At 38.2% G+C, this 23715-nt stretch overlaps 1 protein-coding gene across 1 annotated transcript in view; it reads left to right on the top strand.

The window, feature by feature from the left end:
• Positions 1-845: 845 nt before the first annotated feature.
• The window catches only part of ADGRV1 (adhesion G protein-coupled receptor V1), a 393877-nt gene continuing 371007 nt past the window's right edge, over positions 846-23715 (top strand). Inside the window, exons 1-6 of the mRNA XM_089779321.1 lie at positions 846-961; positions 12365-12546; positions 16735-16884; positions 18109-18204; positions 20413-20517; positions 22858-22971. Of these exons, the coding sequence (XP_089635447.1) occupies positions 940-961; positions 12365-12546; positions 16735-16884; positions 18109-18204; positions 20413-20517; positions 22858-22971 (669 nt within the window). The 5' untranslated portion in view covers positions 846-939. The remainder of the gene's footprint in view (positions 962-12364; positions 12547-16734; positions 16885-18108; positions 18205-20412; positions 20518-22857; positions 22972-23715) is intronic.

Raw genomic sequence — 23715 nt, 5'->3', positions numbered from 1 at the left:
TTTGAACAATTTCAATGGGGTCCCGCAGCAATTTTCATTGAGGAAAAAAAAACCCCAGCACAAACCCCCCCCCCCCCCGCCAACACACACACACACTACCTGCGCTAAACTCACCGACGCACTCCTCCTCCAGGACCGGCAGATTTGTATAATTTTTGGTGGTGCCCCATTAACCACTCCCCTTGACCCCCATAACTATGTCCCAACCCCCATTAGCCAGAACCCCTGACCTTGCTACATATACATGTTCACATATTGCTGGAGCAGGGCCCCTGGCTCTGAATAGTAACTGGCGGCCCATGGTGCCCCGCACATTTCCAGGTTCAGGGCGCGGGGCCCCTTTAGGCGTGGGGCCCCATTCAGGGGAATTGGGTGAATCGGCCTAGGGCCAGCCCTGCATGTAGAGATGGCTATGCTTGCTCTCTGTTTAGGCAGAGGACAGATGGCAGCCACAAGCCCTGGTATCCATGTTTTTGGGACACGGATACACCACCAAGTATCAAAGTGTGGCCGGCTTTTATTTGTATTTATTGGTGGACCAGGAGGAGCAGTACCCGTTGATGACAATGTGAGTGTGGCTGGGTACGGGGTATACTCTTCGCTGCCCTTGCGGCCTCCGCGGAGAACAACCGAGTCTCTGGGGAAGGACGGTCTGGGAGGGCCACTTCCTTACACCCCCGGGCAGCTGCGCCGCACGCTGGAAGGGGCTGGTGCCGCTGAAGCTGGGACACGCCAGGAGCTGTTGGCGGGGGAGAGCTCGGTCCTCTCTCTCCCTCTCTCTCTCTCCCTCTCTCTCTCTCCTTCTAGGGGGTGGCAGGCAGCGGGAGGGCGGAGAGTGCCGGACGCAGCGCGGGGAGGCGGGAGAGGTAAGAGCCCGGGCATGCAGAATGTGCGAGTGACAGTGAGTGCGCGGCGGCTGGCGGAGTCCACAGGACGCGGATGTCCATGTTCCCGGGTCTAGGTAGGTGCGTTGTCTGGCTCTTCGCAGGGGGAGGGCGGGCCTTGTATTTGGAGCATCCTTCCTCCGCGGCAAAGCTCCCCTCCTCTGCTGTGGCCGCAGCACCTGTTGCCGCAGGGAGAGGCTTCAGGGGTTGTGGACAGAGTAGGGCATGGAGCTCCGTGTGAATGGCTGCTGGAAAGCGCAGTCTGCTGAGGTGCCTGCGATCTGGCGGCTCTTTCTCTTCTCTGGGCTCCAGCAGCTGGAGACAGCAGCGCGTCCCTGGGAGATCCCCGCTCCTGGGTTGTGTGTGTGGGGAGGAGGCGGTTAGAGCAGGCAGAAGAAACTCAGCCTGCTAGGTCCCAAGCCCCGGAGCGATGGGTATTTAATGCCACACCATCCCAGCAGTTGGACTGTTTTCAAATGAGTGACAATACAACCAAAACAGACTGGGGAGAACTTCCCCCTATATTTGTTTGCGCTGCCTATAACTCAGCAAAACAAAGCGGGGAAAATAAACCTTGGCCAAGAAGAATGAATGATGGAATTAATTTGCAAGTAATGACAATTAAATGGGAATGGAATAACTTGGGCGTTTAAAAAGAGTTTAGTGTTCTACAGCTTTGCTGAGGTGTTGTTTGTATGTATTATTGCGGACCCCACTTTGGCTAAAGCAGATCGCCACATTGCCTTGCAGATTTACAAGGAACTACATGCCAGACATTCATTAGACTTTTTAAAATGTGTCTCCAGCAGATTTACAAAATAGATATTGTGTGACATGCAAATTATGATTTTGATATGCTATTTGGACAGCACCCAAAAGTATGCTTTGTGCTTCTAATATATTTTGTGCACACACCTTCCGCATACATAGCTACTCGGAGCTATTCTGTCAGTTAAATGATAGCTATTTAGAAGAACACATACATTAGTACAGTATAATAAAACTCTCTCTCTCTGTGTACACACGTGTACACACACACAGAGAAAATAGACTACCCATCTTTTAAACCAAAACAACATATGCCACAAAGATGTACTGGTTGTTTCCATTCAAACTGTAAGCTAGTCAAAAAGCCAGGAAAATTAAGACATTTGTTTCTTAATCTTAATGCTATTTAAATACATAGCCATTGTGTTTACATTTTAATTTGCAGAAATCAATGACATCATATTGCGTTTATACCTGAATGAGCATGGTGGCATCTATAGTCAAAGTGCAGGGTTATCTGATCGTCTTATAGTTATGGGAGTTGGATCCTGTTCATATTGAAATGAACGGAGGAAACTGCCATTAGCTTTTTGGGATTAAGGCTGACCTTATTTGAGCTAACAAAATTATTTGGATCCACAAATAATATATTGGATATTGGACTGTAAACAAATGCATGAGCTTGAGCCTGGGATTCTAATGTAGATAAAACACTAATGGAAATGGTAGGGAGCTTTACTGGAATAAATATTTCAGAATGAGGCCTAAAATGCATCCTTTTGTTAACATTTTGTGCTTTTTTTTAAAATTAGAAGCATGAGCCAAATATAGGAAAAATGTAAAGCCCTATCCCATGCAAAGCATCCATTTTCTTTAAAATAGTGAGGGTCTAGAATAGATTATGTGATTGAGAGACTTGTTAGGTTTCCATTAAAAAGCCTTCTCAGATATTCTTTAAATCTTTACCTACTTGAGTAACTTAACTCACAAGCGTAGTTACAGAGGGCTTGATCTTGTAACCATTTACATCTATGTTTTTATTTACTTATGTGAGTAGTCTGAGTAACTTCAGTGCAACAACTTCCATGACTAAAATTAATCAAGAACAAAAGTGCTTGCAGGATCTGGCTCACAGATGTTAATTAAATTACTAATATGAGTAAAGTTACGACATATGTCTCAAAGCCTATAGAAATATACATCATCTATAAAACAAGTATGATAATTTTGTATGTATTGATAAACAAAATGTATTGTTAAACAAAAAAAAATCACCATTTGGAGTAGTACTCTACTTCCACAATTGTCAGAAATTATAACATGCGTAAAGAAGTGATTAATACTGTATTATTAGTGCTTATGTATTGTATTTTGAAATATTTGATACCTAACATGAATATAATTTCAATTAAATATTTTAAATATTAAAAGGAAATCTGTCATTGAAAGTGTCCTCTTTCAAAGTTCAATAGAGATAGACCTAGTAAACATGTCTTGAGCACCGTTGAAAATCTTTTAGCCTAAGGTGGGATTTATAGGTATTAACAAACTGTTTGCTGTATGTTGGATTCTTGATATTATATGATATAGAATGATAATTTAAGTTTAAAATAATTAAACTTCATTTTATTGCTGGATAACACTCTCTCTTTGCTCTTCCTGAATGCCTTTTGCAGTGTATTCTTAATATTACTGTCACTATATAAATTGCCCTGTAAGAAATATACACTATTATGTAATTAGGAGGGAGCAAGTATGAATGATGTGAAAACTTTTCATATGCATTGTACGAGACCCTGAACCAGCAAAGATTTAAGCAGATGCATCATGTTACACACATGAGTAGTCCTATTGACTACAGTGGCACTACTTGCTTGCTTAAATGTACTTAAATCTTTGTGGGATCTGAATCTTAGATTTTAACCAGTGTTGGATAGACTACTTCTTCCATCCAAAAAGGTACAGTATACTAGTTAAGCATTGTTTGCTATGTGTAACATCCTCATTGTCAAGTTCATATTTATAGATCTGTTGCTGTGAATTTCAGATGTTCATCAGAGTTCCAGCAATTTAGAGAAAGTTTGTGTTTTTCTCAAAGGACATGTTTTTTGATTGACCTGGTGAATAACTAGTAGGTCGTACAACTTAATTCAGGTGGGATATTGGTACCTTTTCACTTTGAGAATTGTGTCTTAACTTATGAATGAGCCTCTTTTTGTAAAACTTTATTTACATAAGAAATCCTGATGCAAGTTGTCCTATTAAAACTGAATATAAATTTTGTGCATGAATTAGGTTTTTGCAGGATTGGGTTTTTGGTAAGTAATAATTGCTAAGTGGCTATGGCAAGAGGCTGAGAACTAGCGATTCTGCAGTGTTTCAAATCTTAAAACAAACACAGAAACCTAAATACTGACTTGTTGGTGTTTTTATTAAAAATTATTAAAATTGTTTTATAACTCACTAAATTATTCAATTTGTTACTAATAACAGGAATAGAATATTGCTGTTGATTTAACCAGTGAAGAAGCTCTTTAAATATTTGAATTTATTTTGCAAAAATGAAATACAATGAAAGGCACAGTCTGCACACATTTTACATTTTGTGATAGTGGATTTTTAAGTATATTAAAAAGAATTTGCCACAGTATGATTTTTTGATATTTTGATATTAGCTGTTGTATTTTTCTCAAGTAAAATACATTTATGTTTATCAGAGTTTGCATTTTTCATTTGTACAAGAAGCTTTTCTTTCTCAAGCCACTTTTCCTGGCCTCATCTTATATATTTGAGGCTTTGAACTGTTTCAAGGTTTACTTTATTAGGGATTTAACATGGCCTTAATTCAACCATCTGTCATGGGTTTGGCACACCAACAGATCTAAGGTACTGGTCAGAGGAGAGCTGTAGAATTTCCCACATTTTTAAAGGTTAGGAAAAGAGCTACCTTTATGAATAGATTTTGAATAATTCTCAGCCAGACAAAGGTGCAGAAGTGGGGTAAAAAATGTGTGCTATTCTCTGAAGCACAAGGTCCTCTGTCTGTCTTTAGCTTTGCTGAAAAGCAATTAGCATTTCAACCAGCCAATTTGGTTACATGCAATGAAGTACTTGGGTTTGTAATTTGCTGCTCTCTGCTTGGTGCTGTTGAGAACTAGCCCTGTGTAATCCTCTCAAAGTACCTTTCTTTCCAGCATAGTTATTGTTGCTGGTCTTAAATAACTACTCATCAGATTTCCTTGTCTTGAGCTACATGGTGCTATCGGGTAAGGAAAATTAAATACCCAGTTAATAAGGGAATGATTATAATTATTAAATAGTCATTATTAAATTGTGGCATAGGTTAAAAGCTTTAGAAAAGCTTAACCCTCCCCCCAAAAATAACCCCGCCTTAACAGATATAATGTGAGGTGTCTTTGAACCCTGACAGCTTTTGCTTTCAGAGCTCCCTTTAGCAGACAGCACTCTATAATTTAATTGATTTTAAAAACAGATTGCAGAGATGTAAATGGTTAATTTATAGTATAGTTTGGAGATGAGCCTTGTATTAACTATCAATTAAAAAATGATGCAAATATATATTTTTCTTCTATGGAGAGGAATTATTTGGGGGCCTTTGTAAAAGACAGATTTATACAAAATCTTCCTTGCTTTCTGGTAATAACAAATGAAATATATTTAATCAAATAATTGATACACATATGGATATATTTGTGTAATTTAGCATAAATTCTGGATACAAGTTTTTACTATTCAAGAATATATTTCTGTTAGAAGTGATTTATTTTTGTGATTAGGTAACACATTAATTTGCTGTGTAGCTCATACATGCTTATTCCCTTGGAAGGAACCACAACACAAAGCAATAATTCTTTTGTCAGTTCACTTGAAATAATACTCTTTAATCCCTGTCACGAGATTATAATTCACTTCCCGTTCACCTTGCAAATATTTTTTCTATTAATTTATTATGTAAGAAGCAATAGTCAAGTGTTTTTAAAGCATTCCAGCATGTGAGATTAATTAATGACTCTGCACTGAAGTGTCCAGTAATATGCTATGCATGCAATATATAGCTCAGGCACGCAAACAGTAATTAGAAGGATAAATTTTGTCTTCACATTCACACTTCATATTTTAAAAACGTGGTATGTTTAACTTTTCATGGGGTAGGGAGAATAAGGCAGCCACTGAAGGTGTAGGTGTGTGTGTGTGGGGGGGGGGAATTCTTTTAGTGGCCTAATGGATGAGGCTTCAGCCTCTAGGGTTGAGTGTTGGAGCCTCCTCCACCCCAGCACTGGAGCAGCTGGGCAACCACCACTAGCTTGCCCAGGGCTGCAGGTGGCACCCACCCAAGGTAGGGAGGACAATCATAGAACACTAGAACTGGAAGGGACCTCAAGAGGTCATTGAGTCAGTGCTTAACCAGAGATTAATATTCCAGAGATTGATATTCCACAAACTCCCTAGGTAATTTATTCCAGTGTTTAACCATAGGACAAGGCTGCTAAATTCAAGGTACTAATGAAAATTATTCTGAAGTCCAAGGGCTAGATTTTCAGCTAGTGTAAAATGGCATAGCTCCATTGAATCCAGTGGAACCACATCAGTTTACATCACCTTAACTTCTGGCTCGGTATTTAAGAGTCTAATGCTGGGATGTGCTGAGCACCTGCAATTCTTTCTACAATCAGTGGCAGCTATGGATTAGCATCTGTAATGACCAGGACCATATGTATTTGTTTGGCTCAACTGTGGAAGAAGTCATATGAGAGAGACTACAACAAAATAGAAACTAAGTGTGAGGAGTGGGTGTTGCATGCTGTGGGAGCTAGGAGGCTCTTAGGATATGTCTAGATTGCAGCTTGACACTCACTGCTAGCCCATGCCAGCTGACTCAAGCTTGTGGGACTTGGGCTAAGGAGCTGTTTAACTGTGGTGGACATTAAGGCTTAGACTGCAGCCTAAGCTCTGTGACCTACCTACCTCACAGGGTTTTTGAGCCTGGGTTCCAGCCTAAGTGTGAATGTCTACACTACAATCAGCCCTATCAAAGGGAGTAGGAGGTCACATCGTGCTCTGGCTGGCAGCCCCGTCTTTGCTTCTTCTGCCTAAGGCCCCACCCTTCCAGGAGCATGGAGCCATACCCCCCCAAACTTGCTCAAAGGCCCATGGAAGTTGTTGGCTCCCCCGACTGCCAGTAAATGGTCTCTTCTCTTGAGCTTTGTGAGCCTGAGAGAGCTGGCATAGGCCAGCCACTAGTTGTTAATTGCAGTGTAAACATCCTCTCTCTTAAGTGAAAAGCATATCATCCCACTCCTTTTAAGAGGTAGAGTGCCACCTATGTTGTGTCATGTCTGGGTGGCCCTAGCCTTGTAAACTCTTGTGTGAGTAATTCTTACTGATGTGTAATGCCCACTGACTTCAGTGTGACTACTTGTGTGAAACAAAATTATTTGCATAAGAATAGGGTTTGCTGGAATAGGATCCTTCTATGGGACCTGCCTTTTGCTTCAGTGATAATTATCTACATGCAAAAAATACTACAAACTATATTATCAATTGCTGCAGTGCTTATAGCATATTTATCTATTGCAATATTGGTATTACTACGCTTCAGATAGAATATGTCCACGTGAAACTATGATCTTACTTGCTTCAGCGTAGATCTGGAGTAGCTCAGTTGAAATATTTGGAGTTGTACTGGTGTAAAGTTGGTGTAAATGAATCAGAACAAAACCCATAGTATGGTAATTCTTTGATAAGAGTATGTTGCCTTAGCAGATTTCAGCCAAAGTTTGTAATCCAAGATCAGATTTTGATGTTTGGTGTGAACATGGAGTAACTCCAGTTGGGTATATTTTAATGGAATTACTCTGGATTTAACTTACAATAACTGAAACCAGAATCTGCCCTTTAATACTCATCATGATTATTATATGGTTCTGAGTTTTGGAAGTAAGGCTATGATTAGGAAATCTGTTCAGAACAAGGTAGCCACATATATTTGTAATATATGCTCTTATGCACAATTTTCTTGCTTGCTTTCCATTGGAAAGCTAAAGAGCTCAATAAGTAAGTTTAGCACTATCTGTGGAATTGCCCACCATGCGTAAAGATAAGAATGTTGTAAGTTTTTGTAGTATCAGAGAAAAATGCAGCATAACTGAGATCCAATTTAGAATAATTTGCTGTGATCATAGGAACTTAGGTGCAAAAATGGCAATATTTTCTCATGAAAGGCTATGAATAATGTATGTGGGGGGGGGGGAAAGGAACTAAAAAGAAAATAATAGTAGGAAGTATCAGAAAGGCATGTATGAGTTTTGGTTTTGGAGTAAAACCATGTCATCAAGCTCCTATTCAACTAAAAACATCTTCAGGTACTAAGGCAGCACTTATATTGTGAAGTGAGGTAGTTTAAAATCAGTGTGTGACCGTCTTTCAGATTAATTAAATGCATACCATAGACTGATTATTTTTTTTTGTAAAATACTGTATGATGACAATAAACATGACTTATCAGAGTGAACAGAACAGGAGCGATACAATCTGATTTATTTATGATTCATGATGCTTTGGAAAATATCATAGGATTAATGAGTAATCTTTCTTATTTTACACTGGAGTCTGCTCTTCCTGTAGAAACAAACATGCTCCAGAAAATGCTATATTTAACTAAGAAACTCTTTGTTACCTGCTACATAGCATTTTTTTTAAAAAAAATTCTTTTTTTTAATTGAATGTTTAACAAGGGTATAATTTGGGAATTTATTGTCCTTAAAACTGTTCATTTTCTTTTGGGAGCTTTTTTAGACTCTCGATTTATATAAATACTTAGAATAAGCATACTGTAATCCTGGATATTAAAAAATCAATGTGTAATATCATTTGAAGCTATATTGATACTCTAAATCTTTTAGCTATGGCTCTGACCATCCCAAATTGACCTTTACAGCTGTTGGCTCATTTAAGTCCTATTGGCTTTCTGGGCTACAGAGTCACAATGGGTAGAGATTTGTTATATTCTCATTCTCTCCGCACACAGTAACAGTTGTGACAACATATGTTACATTTTAACATTACTGTATCTGAATCTTGTCTTGAAATTCCTTCTCATTCCTCAAAAGCATTACTCCTATTAAAGGATTAGAGCTGGCAAAACAGTGCTCAGCAAACATTAGTTTAGTAAATATTATGGAAAATCTACTGTCCTTTCATTATAAATATGAAAAGTAAAATATAAAATTACCCATATGAATATTGTACAATAGGTAAATATATATATAATTCTTCCTCTCCACCCAAATTTGGCTCTGATCCTACCAAAGGCACATGCTGAACTTCATGCATCATGAGCAGTATGGGACCAATCACAGTATGCATAGTTCAGTACATATGTAAGTTTTTGTAGCATCAGGGGAGTCAATACGTTTTTTATAAGGTACAATATTGTGAGCTCTACTGGCTCCTTAGATAATATTTTGATTTTCATGTGCTGAACTCTACAAGTCTTTTACTAGCTGTAATATTTTAAAGTTGGTTTAATATGCATAGAGATAAGTCATTTCTGGTAGGCTGAACATAGTAAATCATAGTTCAAATAATTTAATGAGGAAGAATTCTCACCTGCTGAATAATTGATGGTATGATTATGAAACCTCTCTTGTTCCACAGGAGTAATCCTATAGTTTTAGAATGTCCCCTAGTAGAGGTAATAGAATTCAAGTAATTCTAAACTTTATGACCTTGCCCCCTAAGGATCATATTTTCAGTATTATTTACTTGCAGCACACACCGTGGGAAGATACTTGCTAAGTCTCTGACAAGGTAACAGCTGAAGTGAAAAGGTCATGCAAACTCTTCAGCTGCTTATAGATGTAATTGTCTCAAAATTTACATAGATTATACGACTTTTCACATTCAAACTGTAACATATGCTCAAGAGAACATTTATGCTCTGGAGAACAATTCCTGTTAGAAACCAATAGACATTGCTTGTAGATTAGTAGTAGTCAGCTTTTTATAACTTAGCCTATCAGGTGCTTATACCTTCCATTCCAATAGAAATATATATATATATTTGGTACTGTTTTCATCCTCAGTTATCTGTTTTTTTTGTCTTTTGTTTTTCATCAGAACATCTCATTGTTAAATGATAGATAATAATAGGTGACTAATGTGGGTTACCTTCTTGCAGAGTCATAGTAATACAGGAATTGCCTTACTTCATCTGACCATTTGTCCATTTAGTTGAGCATTCTGTCCCTGTGTACACTACATGATACTTCTGACAAAGATGTAACTCTGCACCGAGAAGTTATGGGATAACCTGCCCATAGTGGAAGTTTTTTTTTCTAGTTCCCATTAGTTAGAGTTTCCCTTCCAAAACATTTTAAAGTTTTAAATCACATCTATGGAACTCTGGATCCTGTAAGTGCATATTGTTTGTCAGTGAGAGGCATCATTTCTAGGGTTGCCAGACGCTTTCAAAGAAATACCGAACATGGCTGGAAAAAAATTGGTGAACAAAACAAAAACAAAACAAAATAAAACAAATAAGTCACTGCGACGGTATTTTCTGCGGCAAAAACTGGACACCTGGTGACCCTAAATTTCTCTTTAAAGTGGCTCTTTTTCTTTGACACCATTTTCCTGTGCTTATAAGGGAAGATAGCGAGTGTATAGAGGTGTAGGGGGGAAGGGAGTATGAAGAACCTCCCTTATTGTTTGACCCATGCAAAGACTATAACAACAAGCTTGAAGGGGAATTAATTCATTGCTCCCTTCATACAGACATGGTGGTGAAGAGGGGTGAAATAGAGGAGTTGGGGTCTCTGGCCAGTCTAGATTCATAGATAATATTGACACTTGAGGGCAAAGGACTGATCTTGAAAGCCTTTACATGCAGAATTCTCATTTAAAATCCATGGTAGTTCTGCACATGGTAATTAAGGTTTAGTTCATAGTGAGCTGAAATACATCAAGCAAAATTTATTTTATTGGGTGAGATTCTTGTCAAAAATAACCAAACAGATTTCAAATGGGTTGTAAAATGTATCATTTGTTTCACTGGGATGATGTCTTCTGGATAATGATCACTGATTTTTTCTTCTGGATAATGTCTGCTTATGTGTTTTCATTACCCTGCTGTTCCCAAGATGGTATTCAATAGGGCTGAGTGAATAATGTAGTGCTAATCATTTAAAAATATTGTCTTCCTTTTCCTGTTCGTAAATTTTCTGTGACAAGACTGTAATTTTCTTGAGTTTATTTTTCAGAATTATTCAGTACATGATTTATATGAATTATTCTTGACCTGTAGCTTGTTTACAGTTAATCAAAAATACACAGTAAAATATTTATCCTGTTTTGACTGGACACTGATCACATTGATCCTGCAGTAAATTCTATATGGGCAGAGTCCTGGATCCGTATGATACTTGCTATTTCCAGAGATCTGCCTGGGCATAGTTCATTGCAAAATTAGGGCAATGGTATGTTTCTTTTACCTTACAGGATGAGCGTAGTTTTTAGAACCATGATCACTGTTTGAATAAATTCAAAGTGCACTCTCTGTGCCAATAACCATTCTTGTCAGAACTTTCATTCATTAGAGCACATGCAAATTACCATTTTACAAGAAAATCGTTGGTACTTTGTGAAAAGAAATCTAATACTAAAATTATAACATCGTTTTCATCAGCTGAAGGAACTGCAGGTAAAAACAAAAGCTTGTCTCCATTGGGGACCAATCCTACAGCATGTTTTCTTGTTCTGGGAAATGTTGAGCACTGTCAACTGTTATTGAATTCACTGACACTTAGGAATGTTCAACTTGTATTGGACTTGTCCCTGAGGAAGGGGACTCAACTCCAAATGAGTCTTAGAGTCTGTCCTAAGAGAAAGGGAAGTCGGAGGAAGAGTGCTCTATTTCGAAATAAGTGCTGTGTAGATACTCCCAATTTCGAAATAAGCCATTTTGAAATAAGCTACACAATTACGTAGTTCAATTTGAGCAGCTTATTTCGATTTAAGCCCTGCTGTGTGGATGCACCCTAAAAAATGATGCCACAAATAGGTGTAATTAAAAAAATATCTGAAAGGAATCCAGGAGAGAGGCTGAGAGGAACAGTAATGAAAATGTAGGTCAAATATATTCACATAAGATAGTTTAGAGTATCGGCGATCTAGACGGTGAATTCAAAAATGTACAGTAGGAAGTGGATTATGTTTTAAAAATGTGAGGCCATCATTTAGCAGGAAGAGTTATCTATACCTACAAAATATAGACTCAGGCCTGCATCACTGAAATCTGGTAACCAGTTTGCTTACAATTATGGCCTGTGCATGTTTTGGGCTTGCTTTTTCCAGTCCTCACTCAGGCAAAACTTATATTGGGAAGATTGAATAGAGACTGCAGGATTGGGCCCACTGAATGTGAGTAGTTTTGTCAGAATCAGGCACTATGTGAGTGGATGAGATGTAAATATAAAACCCTGCATGTGATAATTATGTGGCTCTTACAAACCCTAAGGACCATTTCAGTATCATATTTCTCCCTGAAAATATAAAGTATCAAATTATAATAAGTTTAATTAAAAATTAGTCAAATATGAAGTGTTGGCTGTAAGTCGGTGATTTTTTTAGATTTTTTCCCTACATACTAAACTTCTTTTATTCTTAAACTACTTTTTTTTTTCTTTTTGTAGGGATGCTCTCTGCTTGTTTATTAGTTAACCTTTTAGCATTATTCATCAGCTTCACATCTGGAGAAACAGAAGTAAAGTTTACTGGGCAAACAGAATTTGTAGTTCATGAAACTAGTACAACAGTTATACGTCTTGTTATTGAAAGGACAGGAGAGCCAGCTAACATCACAGCAATTGTATCGGTAAGATGCTGCCAGTTTCCTTTTTACATTCAGTTTGGATATCTGTATGAAATGTTTTCTTTTCTTTTTTTTTTAAACTGGGTAAGTGCAATGAAGTATGTAGGTAGTTACTTTTGTGGTTTCCTAGAGGAACTCTTTTGAGACAGAAATACACAATTGCTACAAGGCCATTTCCATTGGCTATACCAATGTCATAGAAATGTTTTCAGGTACTAAGAGCTGCTCAGAAATCCAGCTATTACTGATTTGCATTCTAGCTGGTACTTGAGAGTCCACTTCTGAAGCATGGGAAGAAGAGAGCTTTTCCTTTTCCAGTTTTTCTGAGCTGAGGGAGAATAGCTGTACCTGCTTAGTGACTTCATAAATTAGGCATGTGGCTTTATTACTTCAAAAAAGACCAATTAAGAGACGATAGAGAAGAAATTTGCTCTCTCAGGTGGAACCAGGGAGATCTATCTTGAGAGGCACCTACTATGTAAAAGTCAGGATATCATGATTTGAGAGATTAGATTGCATTTACAGGCAGTCCCCAGGTTACGTACAAGATAGGGACTGTAGGTTTGTTCTTAAGTTGAATCTGTATGTAAGTCGGAACTGGCGTCCAGATTCAGCCGCCAGTTCTGACTTACATACAGATTCAACTGAAGAACCCCAGGCTCCACGGCTTTGCTCTGCTTTGCTCCCCGTCCCCTGGTCTGCTTTGCTCCCCGTCCCCTGGTCTGTCCGCTGCCCGCGTGTTCCGCCGCTTTGCTCCCCGTCCCCCTGGTCTGCAGACCAGGGGGACGGGGAGCAAAGCAGAGCAAAGCCGCGGAGCACGCGGGCAGCTGACAGTCCAGAAGCGTCTGGGCTGTCCGCTGCCCCGGTGTTCTGCCGCTTTGCTTCCTCTCCCTGGTCTGCTGGAGACCAGGGAGAGGTAGGGCCCCGTTCGTAACTGCGGATCCGACATAAGTCAGATCCGCGTAACTCGGGGACTGCCTGTACATTGTTTTCTTCATTTCTTAGCTATTGTTAACTATAGGCCTGATTATTCAACACTTACTTGTGTTGAAAACTACCATACTTTTTATGCAATCTTATTTAAATCAATGTGAGAATTTGCAGAGTAGGTTTCACTATAAGTGAAGATGGTAGACTTGGGTATTATATGAAGGAAGGATGCGCAACTTTTCATTTTGCATAGATGTGGAGAAATGTGCCATATTTGTACTATCACCAAACATTGTACTCTTCTGAGCTCAAACAATGGATGGTGCATATTATTTGAGTTGAAAGAATTAGAAATTGATATTCCAGTGGACAGAACATTGGGTATAAAATCTAGTGGAGGCATGGATGTCTTTGAAAACTTCTCTTGTAAGATGGCAGAGTTCTGTAGTTTTTATATTGAAAGGGGCCAAGAGGCTTTTATAGATATTTTCACAAGCTTACACTTCAGTGTAGCTATTGTTAGTTTATAGATGTACTGTATAGCTATTGTGGTTGTTCTGAGAAAGATGATTGCATTTGTGGGGAGGGAGACTGGAATTTGGCACCCAGAAAAAGTTTCTGATTTCAGTTTGGTCCTGCCTAGACGACTAGAGAGAGAAGGAAAAATTGGCTAGAACAAGTGGAAAACAGTTTTGAAAAAGCAAAATAAAACTAAGAGATTGGAAAATAAAAGATAGCCCTCTATATTGACAATGTACTAGTTTATATCTTGACTTTAACTGTTGCATTTTAAATTAAAAAGTTGAAAGTTAGTAAACCAAGTACATTTCAAGAGTGGTAATAGGCTTAATTTAGCATGTGTCTGGATTATATGACATGCAGACATGCAACTTTGTTACTGTACTTTCACATATGTTAAGAGCCAACAGATTAGTTCAGTAAATGTAAGAAGTGAACATTAAAATTTCAGACTTTTTTAATTTTGAAAAAGTGTGACCACTCTTTAAACTGGCTGTGATTAGAAATCACGAATTGGGTGTCTTGACAGATATTCTACTTTATTTCATTATAAAAACTTTTCATCTGTGTGCATAAGTTCCACTTGTATGTTCTGTTGGCTCTGCACAGGTAGTTGGCACAGCAGACTCCAAAAGAATGCCTACAGACCACAAAACCAGATAATATGCGAAGGTGCCCAGCCAGGTTTCCTGTAAACAAAATGAAGTAATAGCTCCCTGGATCAAATGTTTACAGTTATGATAAAAATGTGTGCCCATGACAATGGATTTAGCTCAGTCAGTGGGATTTCCCACTTCCTCTTAGGCTAGATAAAGACTGCCCTCTTAAGATAAATTTTTGTCTTACAAGCAAACAAGTTATACGTCATTCCGTACAAGCAAGTTATACAATATTCCTGATGTATTCTACCCCTTACCTTGTTCAAGGTGGTTCTATCAAAACATTTCTGTTTATCCTGTGGTCATTTTAGGTCCTGTCCTGAATCTTGGTCAGTATGTCCCTGTTACCTGTGAGGAGTGTTTTTGTACCAAGATGTTTCTTAATGAGATAATGCATGGTCCTGCAGCACCTTAGAAACTAACAAAAATGTAGATGATATCATGAGCTTTCATGGGCACAACCCACTTTTTGCCCACAAAAGCTCATGATACATCTACATTTTTGTTAGTCTTGAAGGTGCTGCAAGACTATTTGTTGTTCTTTTAAGTTTTTTTCAGTTACAGCCTTTCTGAGGCTCTTAACTAGATGTTCTGTTACCATCTCTCTAGAATGGCCTGTGCCTAGCATCTCTTAAGTGTATTTCTGCAATATCATCCCTGAGTGTGCCAAGATCGGTGATCTTAACTTTGCTTTATATTAGCAAAATCTTGACCATTGTTGCCTAAACTTGCGATGCATGGAATTATAGTTTAGACCCTCTTTTTACTGCACTGTCTGAAAAACAGCAAATTAAAATGAGCAGAATGTACTGCAATTTCAGAAAAAGAAAAATTTAGAATAGTTCTTCTAGCAAGTGGTCTATTCACACTAGAGATGTATGGTCCTTTTCAGTAGTGCTTCAGGTAATACTTTTCCCACCATTTTGATGAGAGCTGAAAGCATTCAACACATTTGAAAATAATTCAACTTATTTTGGTGCCTAACTATGGATTTAGTTGACTAATTTTCGGCAACCAAGTTTGATAATATTTTTCTTTGTGTAATATACCAAAATGCTTGAACTTTTGGGCAAGTCTTTTCAGTGCCAGTCTAATTTCACTTTCCCCAGGAAACCCTTACAAACAGCTCCATTTGCATTGTTCAGACTTACAGTGCTAGTTTGGATGGTATCTTGAGGCATAGCAGCCACACTGGTTCAGTTGGCTTTCCCAGCTCAGTGCTTCAGTACTCCTAGTTATGTAGCCTGGATAACTTCGATGGTTCAAAGCAATGGCTTTCTAATTTGTCAAATGACAGTCCTGTTTTCAAGTGAATCAATGGGAGATTTTTGCCATTTACTTCAGTGGGAACAGGATTGGGCAGTTTGTGTTATTCAGTGTTAAGTGGCTGTGGTTTAACAAGAACATAATAATTTAAGAAATGTGTGTTTTGAAGTAGGTTGTGTGAAACATCTTTGTTTATTCATACCTGGTAAATGTTGAAATGAATAATGTATAATCATTCTTATAACTGAATGGGTATTGTTTGTTATTCCATACAAATGGAGTGACCAACAGGTAGTCCCTATGTAGTAATGGGAGCCAGAGAGTATGGTCCGTTTCATCGCCAGAATTCTATGTGATGCATATAATCTCCATTACCTTGGAGAAAGGGGGAAGATTTCTTCTGGACCCACAATCAGCATGTCACAAAACTGAGCATAGGGCTGTTGTATTATACAAGTATTTGTTATACTAATAATGTGTGGTGTAAATGTTCTTGTAAATATTATTTTAAATTAATATTCCTATTAAAAAAGTGCACCATTGCGTCAATGTGCAAGATAGTCACATATTGGAATGGAGTAAGGCCCCAATGAGATCATGACTAGCTATGAATAAGTGGTTTCTCAGCATGAGTAAAGGAAGCTGCTTATTATGTTGTTGTCTTGTTCCATCTGTCCAGAAATATGTTGGCCGATGGTAGTGAAGATTGAGGGAAGAGTAATATGTGAAAAAATTCATATGTAATATATGAAGCCAAGTTAGAAGAAAATTATAGAAATCAGAGGATAGGTTATTTTCATGTGTGTATTTCTTGTAGATTTACGGAGAAAATACAGGTGACTTTTTTGACACATATGCAGCAGCATACATACCTGATACGGAAACAAACAGAACTGTGTATATATCCGTCTGTGATGACGATCTTCCAGAAGCTGATGAGATGTTCGTATTTTACTTGACATTACAGGTAAGTGTCTTAGTTTATCTGTTTCACTAGAAAAAGAAAAGACTTTGGCTGCACCTTACTTCAATGATGAATTTGGCTCTCAATAGCTAAAGCTTAAAGTCTGAACAGCAGGCAACCAATATTCCTGTTCCATTTCTTAGCAGTTCCATGTACAAAACATGAGTTCATTTACCATTCCTGGGACATTATGCCGAGGCAATATAGTCCACTATGGACACTTTAAGAGGTCCTTTAAGATGGTTTTCTAGACCATTAAGAAGCAAAATTGTTAGGTTCTGAAGAAATGTCTTTCTTGCCCCAAAAGACACTGCTATAAGGAAAAGAGTGAAAAGTAGGTGGGGAAACAGGATGATCCTCATTGCTTCAGAAAAAGAAGACCTCCCTGGAAAAATCAACCTTGAACACCAGCTAGGGAAATCAATGCATATTGTTAATCTGTTTTAGAATAATGCAGTTATGGAGAAGCTTGTTCTCTCTCTCTCTCTCTCTCTCTCTCTCTCTCTCTCTCTCTCTCTCTCTCTCAATCCTTCTCTCTTTTTCTCTTTTAAAAGTGAATGGTGCATGCAAAAATTTGCAGTCACTACAGTTAAAATGAATCTTCATTTTAGTCCCGTGCTTCTTAGCACAAACAGTGGATAATGAATGTAAATACATGTTTTGCCCTCCTTTCCCTTTTCTTCTTCCTTACTTCTGCCCATCAGTATTTAACTCAGAAATATAACAGAAAATATAAACTGATCTTACAATGCTGTGATCATTGTGCTCATGACCTGTAGATTCATATATTCAATCTAGAAAGCTAAAAATAAAAGCTTTTTACTTTTCAGCATGAGTGCATACTTAATATCTAATTCTTTATTACTTTGGTATCATTAATAGATTGTCTAATAGATTGTCAAACTATTATTAATTTCTTCAAAGTTTCTTTTGAGTATTTTAATTGCTTAAGCAGACTCAGACACTCTAGAATGTGTTTTCCCATAAGTAGTATAAGTGATTCTTGTGCATTTTGTTGACTTGAATACCTTTTGCTTGGAATTTGTAACCTTCATCCGTGCCCCCCAAAAACACTAGCCAATCAAACAACTCCAAGATCAAAAGACTTACTCTCATGTTGAGTGAAAACATAGTTATTTAAAAACAAGTTCTTATTGAAACTAAAACTGCATTTTTAAAAATTGTCTGCATAGCTGGTTCATTTACCATATGTTTTGCTAATTTTAGAAACCATCTGCAGGAATAAAGCTTGGGTCACCGAGATCTGTTACAGTATCAATCTTATCAAATGACAATGCTTTTGGAATTATTTCCTTCAATATGGTATGTTTTTACAGTCTATGCCTTTATCATATTAAATAGTGTAAAGGGGTGATTTTCCAAAGGGTAGTGATGCACCTGCCTCCCTTGAAGGTCTGTCTGTCAGCTGGGCACCTAACTTCCATTTGTGAAATCAGTCCACTTACAGATTTCTGAAATATGGTTAAGTATATGTCATTCTAATGCTACTGTACGCTGTCAGACATGGTCTCATTAGGCTGCTTTCACACTGACTGGCTTGTGTGCCGGTCCTCCTAGAAGTGCAGCATGGGGTGCTGGAAAATGTTTTATAGTGCTGAGAGCCATTGAATTGAAAACCCTATATTATATAATTGAAACCCCTTAAATCCCTAGTTTCAGCACTTATAGTGCAGCACTTATAGTGCAGGGGAATGTGGGGGCTTTGGTGATTTTAAGCAAGTCAGGAACTCCATATAAGTTTAAGAATTGTAAATTAGTACCTATGGTGGAATTAACTTTATTTAGTGGTCTAATCATTTTGCAAGTGAGCTAAGAGAGTCTTCTTGTGCAAATTGGTGATGTACTATATTAATTGGGGGACCAATTTTGCTATCATTGACATCAGTGACAGAGCTCCTATTGACTTCACTGGTGCAGTATAAAGCTTTGTCTCCTTCAAAGCAATACTATGATATGTAATGTTACATGCTTTTTAGAGAGCCCAGTTTACTGCTAGTGTGAAATGATGGTGAGAGCTACTCCAGTACCTTATGTGAATATATACTCAGTTATGCCATTGGTGAATTGGACTCTGATGTATTGTGGTCCTTAGCATCTGTTATCACTGTTTCTATACTTGTATCTCAGAATCCTACAGGGACACCAACATGTTATAAATTGGTTAGTACTTCTGAAATACGGTGCTTGGAAGTGACTTTTGCATGCTTCAGACAGGGTGTCATGCTGCATTGTGGAGATAAGAAAGGATGATTCAGCCAGAATGCCTAGTAGTGTTCTAGAGCAGTGGTTTTCAAACTATGGGTCATGACATGTCAGGCATGGGGTCTCGTTTGAGGGGGATCAGGTAACTAGTGCTAAGGTGGGCTACCTACCTGTCCTGGCACCACAGATTGCGCAGCAAGCCCAGCTCGTAGGGGTGTGTGTGGGGAGTGTGGAAGAGAGTACACAGAGCTCTGCAAATTATCCTTGCCCTGAGCACTAGCTCTGCACTCCCATTGGCTGGGAACCTGCTGCTGGCTGCTTCTGGCTGCAGTGCCAGGAGAGGCAGAAGGCCTGCATTCGCTTCACTGCACTGCTGACCAGGAGCTGCTCAAGGTAAGCTCCTCCTGCTCCAGCCCTGATCCCCCCGCTAAAAGCTGGAGCCCCCTCCTGTATCCCAAAATTCTCATCCTCAGCCCCACCTGGGAGCCCACACTCCAGTCAAATTATGTTGGGTCCTGGGTATCTTCAGCTGGGTCATGAGAAAAAAATATTGAAACCCACTGGTGTAGAGCTATTCCAACACCTTTTAAAACATGCACTGCATGCTTCACCCTGCAATGCTAAGCTAGTTCTGTTGCCTTTTGTGGTGGTGGGAGCTGGACCATGACTATGCTATTATTCTAGTCCATTGATAGTGGTCAGTTCCATGCCTATGCTCAAAACCTTGATTGTGATTGGTTCTTGTGCATGGAGACCCTTTACTAATATACTAATAAAGCACAAGAGCCTTAGAGCCAGAAAACAGATTCCAGCCCAGACTTCTTTTCTGGATGAATTAAACTTTTCTGAGGTACGTTAAAAATTGTATTTGTAAAATAATAGAATTGGACTACATATGTAAATCAGAATCATGACACATACATTATGGCCTGTAATTTTAAAATGAATGTAATTATCTATCTGATAAATGATTTTAGAAGGGAGAAAAATCTGTTTTTAATTGGCTTAGGAACTTCTATAAATATTAATGATGCAAACCAAGAGCTTGTATATAGTGGCTATGTTTGTTTATAAAAAAAAGAGAAAAGAGCACTCGACCAGTGCTAATATTTTCATCTGAAGCCTTTCAAGCTTTTTTATTAGCTGAACTAATTGGTTGCTAAGAAATGTAATACCATCAATGAACCAGTATACAGATAAGATTAATTTGTCTATTGGAGTTTGATATTTCTATGGTAACAGTTTTCTTCACTCTCTGTTGAGATATTTGATCAATGCCTCATTGCCTTCCCTTCTCTTCTCCTTTAGTCTGCTTTAATCACAGTGAATGAGCCCAGAGGTAGAAATGAATTTGTGCCTCTCACTCTAATTAGAGAGAAGGGAACCTATGGAACTGTGACTGTGACTTTTGAGGTAAGTTCATTGAAACAACTTCATACCTCAGCATACTTTCCTTGAACTGGATGGTTAGAATCATAGTACTGCTATATGTACGAACATAGGAAAAAGACTAATTACTGTTTTCTAAATCTTATTAAATCTTTTCTGTAAAATTGGAGCATATTATTTGCCTCTTGAAAAACACTGCAATTAGATAAGCCAGTTATAATTTGAAGCACAGTTGTTGGGAGACATTAGAGGACAGTAGACCTTTTTTATAACATATTTACCTTTTCTTATATCATATTTACCTGGTAAATATACAATATTTGTATTTCAGTTATGAGGTTTAGAAAAAAGTTGAGGAGTAACGTTAGTTCGAACCAAGGGGTTTGATTTGAACTAACATGCCCTTGTGCACACTTTCACTTTCGAAACAGCTGTTGATTGGAGTAACGCGCTAGTGAGATCATGCTAATGAAGGATGGGATATTTAAATCCATGCTTCATTGACTATTTCAAATGTCTTCATTTGCATCCCTAGTTCGAACTAGGGTGCAAGTGTAGACATACCCAAAGAGTACATCTACTCAGCAACATTATTTCAAAATAACTAGTGTTATTTTGAAATAACTTAGTCCACATCTACACAGCAGGCAGTTATTTTGAAATAATGTCGAAATACTGTCTATCTGGAGGACTTCTGTAACCCTTATTGTATGAGGAGTAAGGGAAATCAGTAAGGGAAATCAGCTCTATTTCAGAATAAGTGCCGTGTATACAGCACCAAAACTCAAAATGAGCTACGCAATTGATGCAGCTCAATTTGCGTAGCTTATTTTGAGTTAAACCCTGCTGTGTAGACTCACCCTAAGAGCACATCTAAGCTACAAGGAAGATTGATGCTGCTGTGGTTGATCTTCCCGGGTTCGATTTAGCAGGTGTGGTATAGACCCGCTACATCAAACTCAAAGGATGCCACTGTCAGTGCTGGTATTCCCACTGCGTGGATGACACTGAAACACGTTGTAAGATATGTCGACTCCAGCTATGTAATGTGTGTATCTGGATCTGCGTATCTTACTTCAACCTCCCCTTGTAGTGTAGATCAGGCATAAGGTGTTGTTTTTAAAATTACAGAGTAACATGGCTACATCCCTGAGAGTAATTTTATATATCTTTAATATATAAGTGCAATGTAATGTATGAGGGTATGTCTACACTAGCCCCCTAGTTTGAACTAGGGATGCTAATGAGGGCGACCGAAGTTGCTAATGAAGTGCGGGATTTAAATATCGCACGCTTGATTAGCATAATCCCGGCCAGTCGCTATTTTGGAAACTGACTAGCCTGAAGTAACTGTCCGCATCTACACCCGGCAGAGAAGCGGGATTCCAAGATAAACCCCTCGTGGAATGAGGTTTAACAGTTAATTCAAACTAAGGGGTTTATCTTGGAATCCGCTTCTCTGCTGCATATAGACGTGGGCAGTTACTTCAGGCTAGTCAGTTTCCAAAATGGCGACCATCCGGGATTATGCTAATCAAGCGTGGGATATTTAAATCCTACGCTTCATTAGCAACTTCGGTCGCCCTCATTAGCCTCTCTAGTTCGAACTAGGGGGCTAGCGTAGACGTACCCTCAGTCTTTATACAATTTACTGTAGACTTGTTTATATATTAGTGTCAAATAATTTTTTCCCTGTATAGAATCAATCGGCATATAGTAGATGTACTTACTGAAGTATCAGCTATGTTATATTACATGTAAAAACTCTCATCCTGCCCAAAGCTGCCTGTAGTTTGATTAGATTTCATTTGTAACTTCATTATAACTAAATACAAATAAATAACTTATGTCACAAATCAGAAAATTTCCATAAAAGCAATTCCCATTAGAATTCTCTTTCAAAATTTAGTTCCAGATAGTGAATTTTGCATAATAAATTATAGCCACATCCTTTCAGCTATTCAAAAGAACCAGTTATGAATCAGTGGACACTAAAGAGCTCTCATGGGCCTGTATTGAAACAAATTGTTTCTAATTATTCTTTTGACAATCCATTCTTCCATTACTCTGATTTGTCCCATCAGACATTCAGCTAGATTGTCAGATTTTTTCAAAATAGCTCTTTTGCTGCAACTATTTTAATGGGGCTTGTGAAGTAAAATTTTCCTCTGTTATATCTAATAATTTTAGTTGTGAAATAGGAGATCATTGGAGTACTCAATGTGTCTTTTTGTACCTCATACAGCTTATGTTGAATATCAGACTGACACAATTATATTAGTTTATATTCCAGTTTATCCATAGTTACATAAGCCTTGAAAATGTCCTGTATATTTGTTGATCACAAACATAAATTTTTTGCAGGTAGAAGGTGGCCCAAACCCAGCTGAAGAAGACTTGAGCCCATCCAAGGACAATATTACCTTTCTTCCTGGGAGAGCAGTACTGATTTATAATTTAACAGTGCTTGATGACCAGGTAGGAAAAAGGTGAATTAATTGTAGAAGGTTTTGATATGCAGAAGGTGATGTTGTGTGGATCATGGCTTTGAATAATGAATGCACAAAACTGCTCAACTTAGCTAAGGTTTAATTATGGTTCTGCTCACAAAAATGACTTTGTAAATACTGGCTTTGCAGAGTTCTGCATTGGTTGTTTCTATCCACTTATCTGGCACTTCATCAACATAGTATCTGCACTTTTTATCCTTACAACACTCCTGTGAGGTTTAGATTATGTTTTTGAAGTTTGAGACAGTCTTTTTTTTTTCCTATTAGTGAAGCAAGTAGCACAATGGAGTTCTGGTCCATGACTGGAGCACTTGGATGCCACTAAAATACAAATTAAAATAACTTTTTTAAAGGAAAATATTATCCCCATTTTGAAAATGGAGCATGGGGCAGGTGAAGTGACTTGCCCAAGGTCACATACAAAGTTTGTGACTGAGCTAGGGATTGAACCCAAGTTTAAGTATAGTGCTTATCTGTTAATCTGTCCCTCCTATAATTATTTGTGAAATCTTCCATATCAGATGTTCTTTGTTTCCAAATAAAAATATATTTTTTCTAAATGGCGCCCTTGCAGACTCAGTCTATAGTTGGACAATCATCTTGGGCTCTTACTTTATTAACTATGAAGGTATAGCAAATCATATTAAGCCCTTATTTACAATTTTGTCCTCAGTGATGCCTGTACAATTTCATTGCCTTCAGTTATGATGCA

The sequence above is a fragment of the Pelodiscus sinensis genome, chromosome 6 (genome assembly GCF_052426305.1).
Source record: "Pelodiscus sinensis isolate ZL-2025 chromosome 6, ASM5242630v1, whole genome shotgun sequence".
In the NCBI taxonomy this organism is placed as follows: Eukaryota; Metazoa; Chordata; order Testudines; family Trionychidae; genus Pelodiscus; species Pelodiscus sinensis.
Note: the sequence above shows the minus strand (reverse complement) of the source record. Positions and strands in the feature narration are given on the sequence as shown.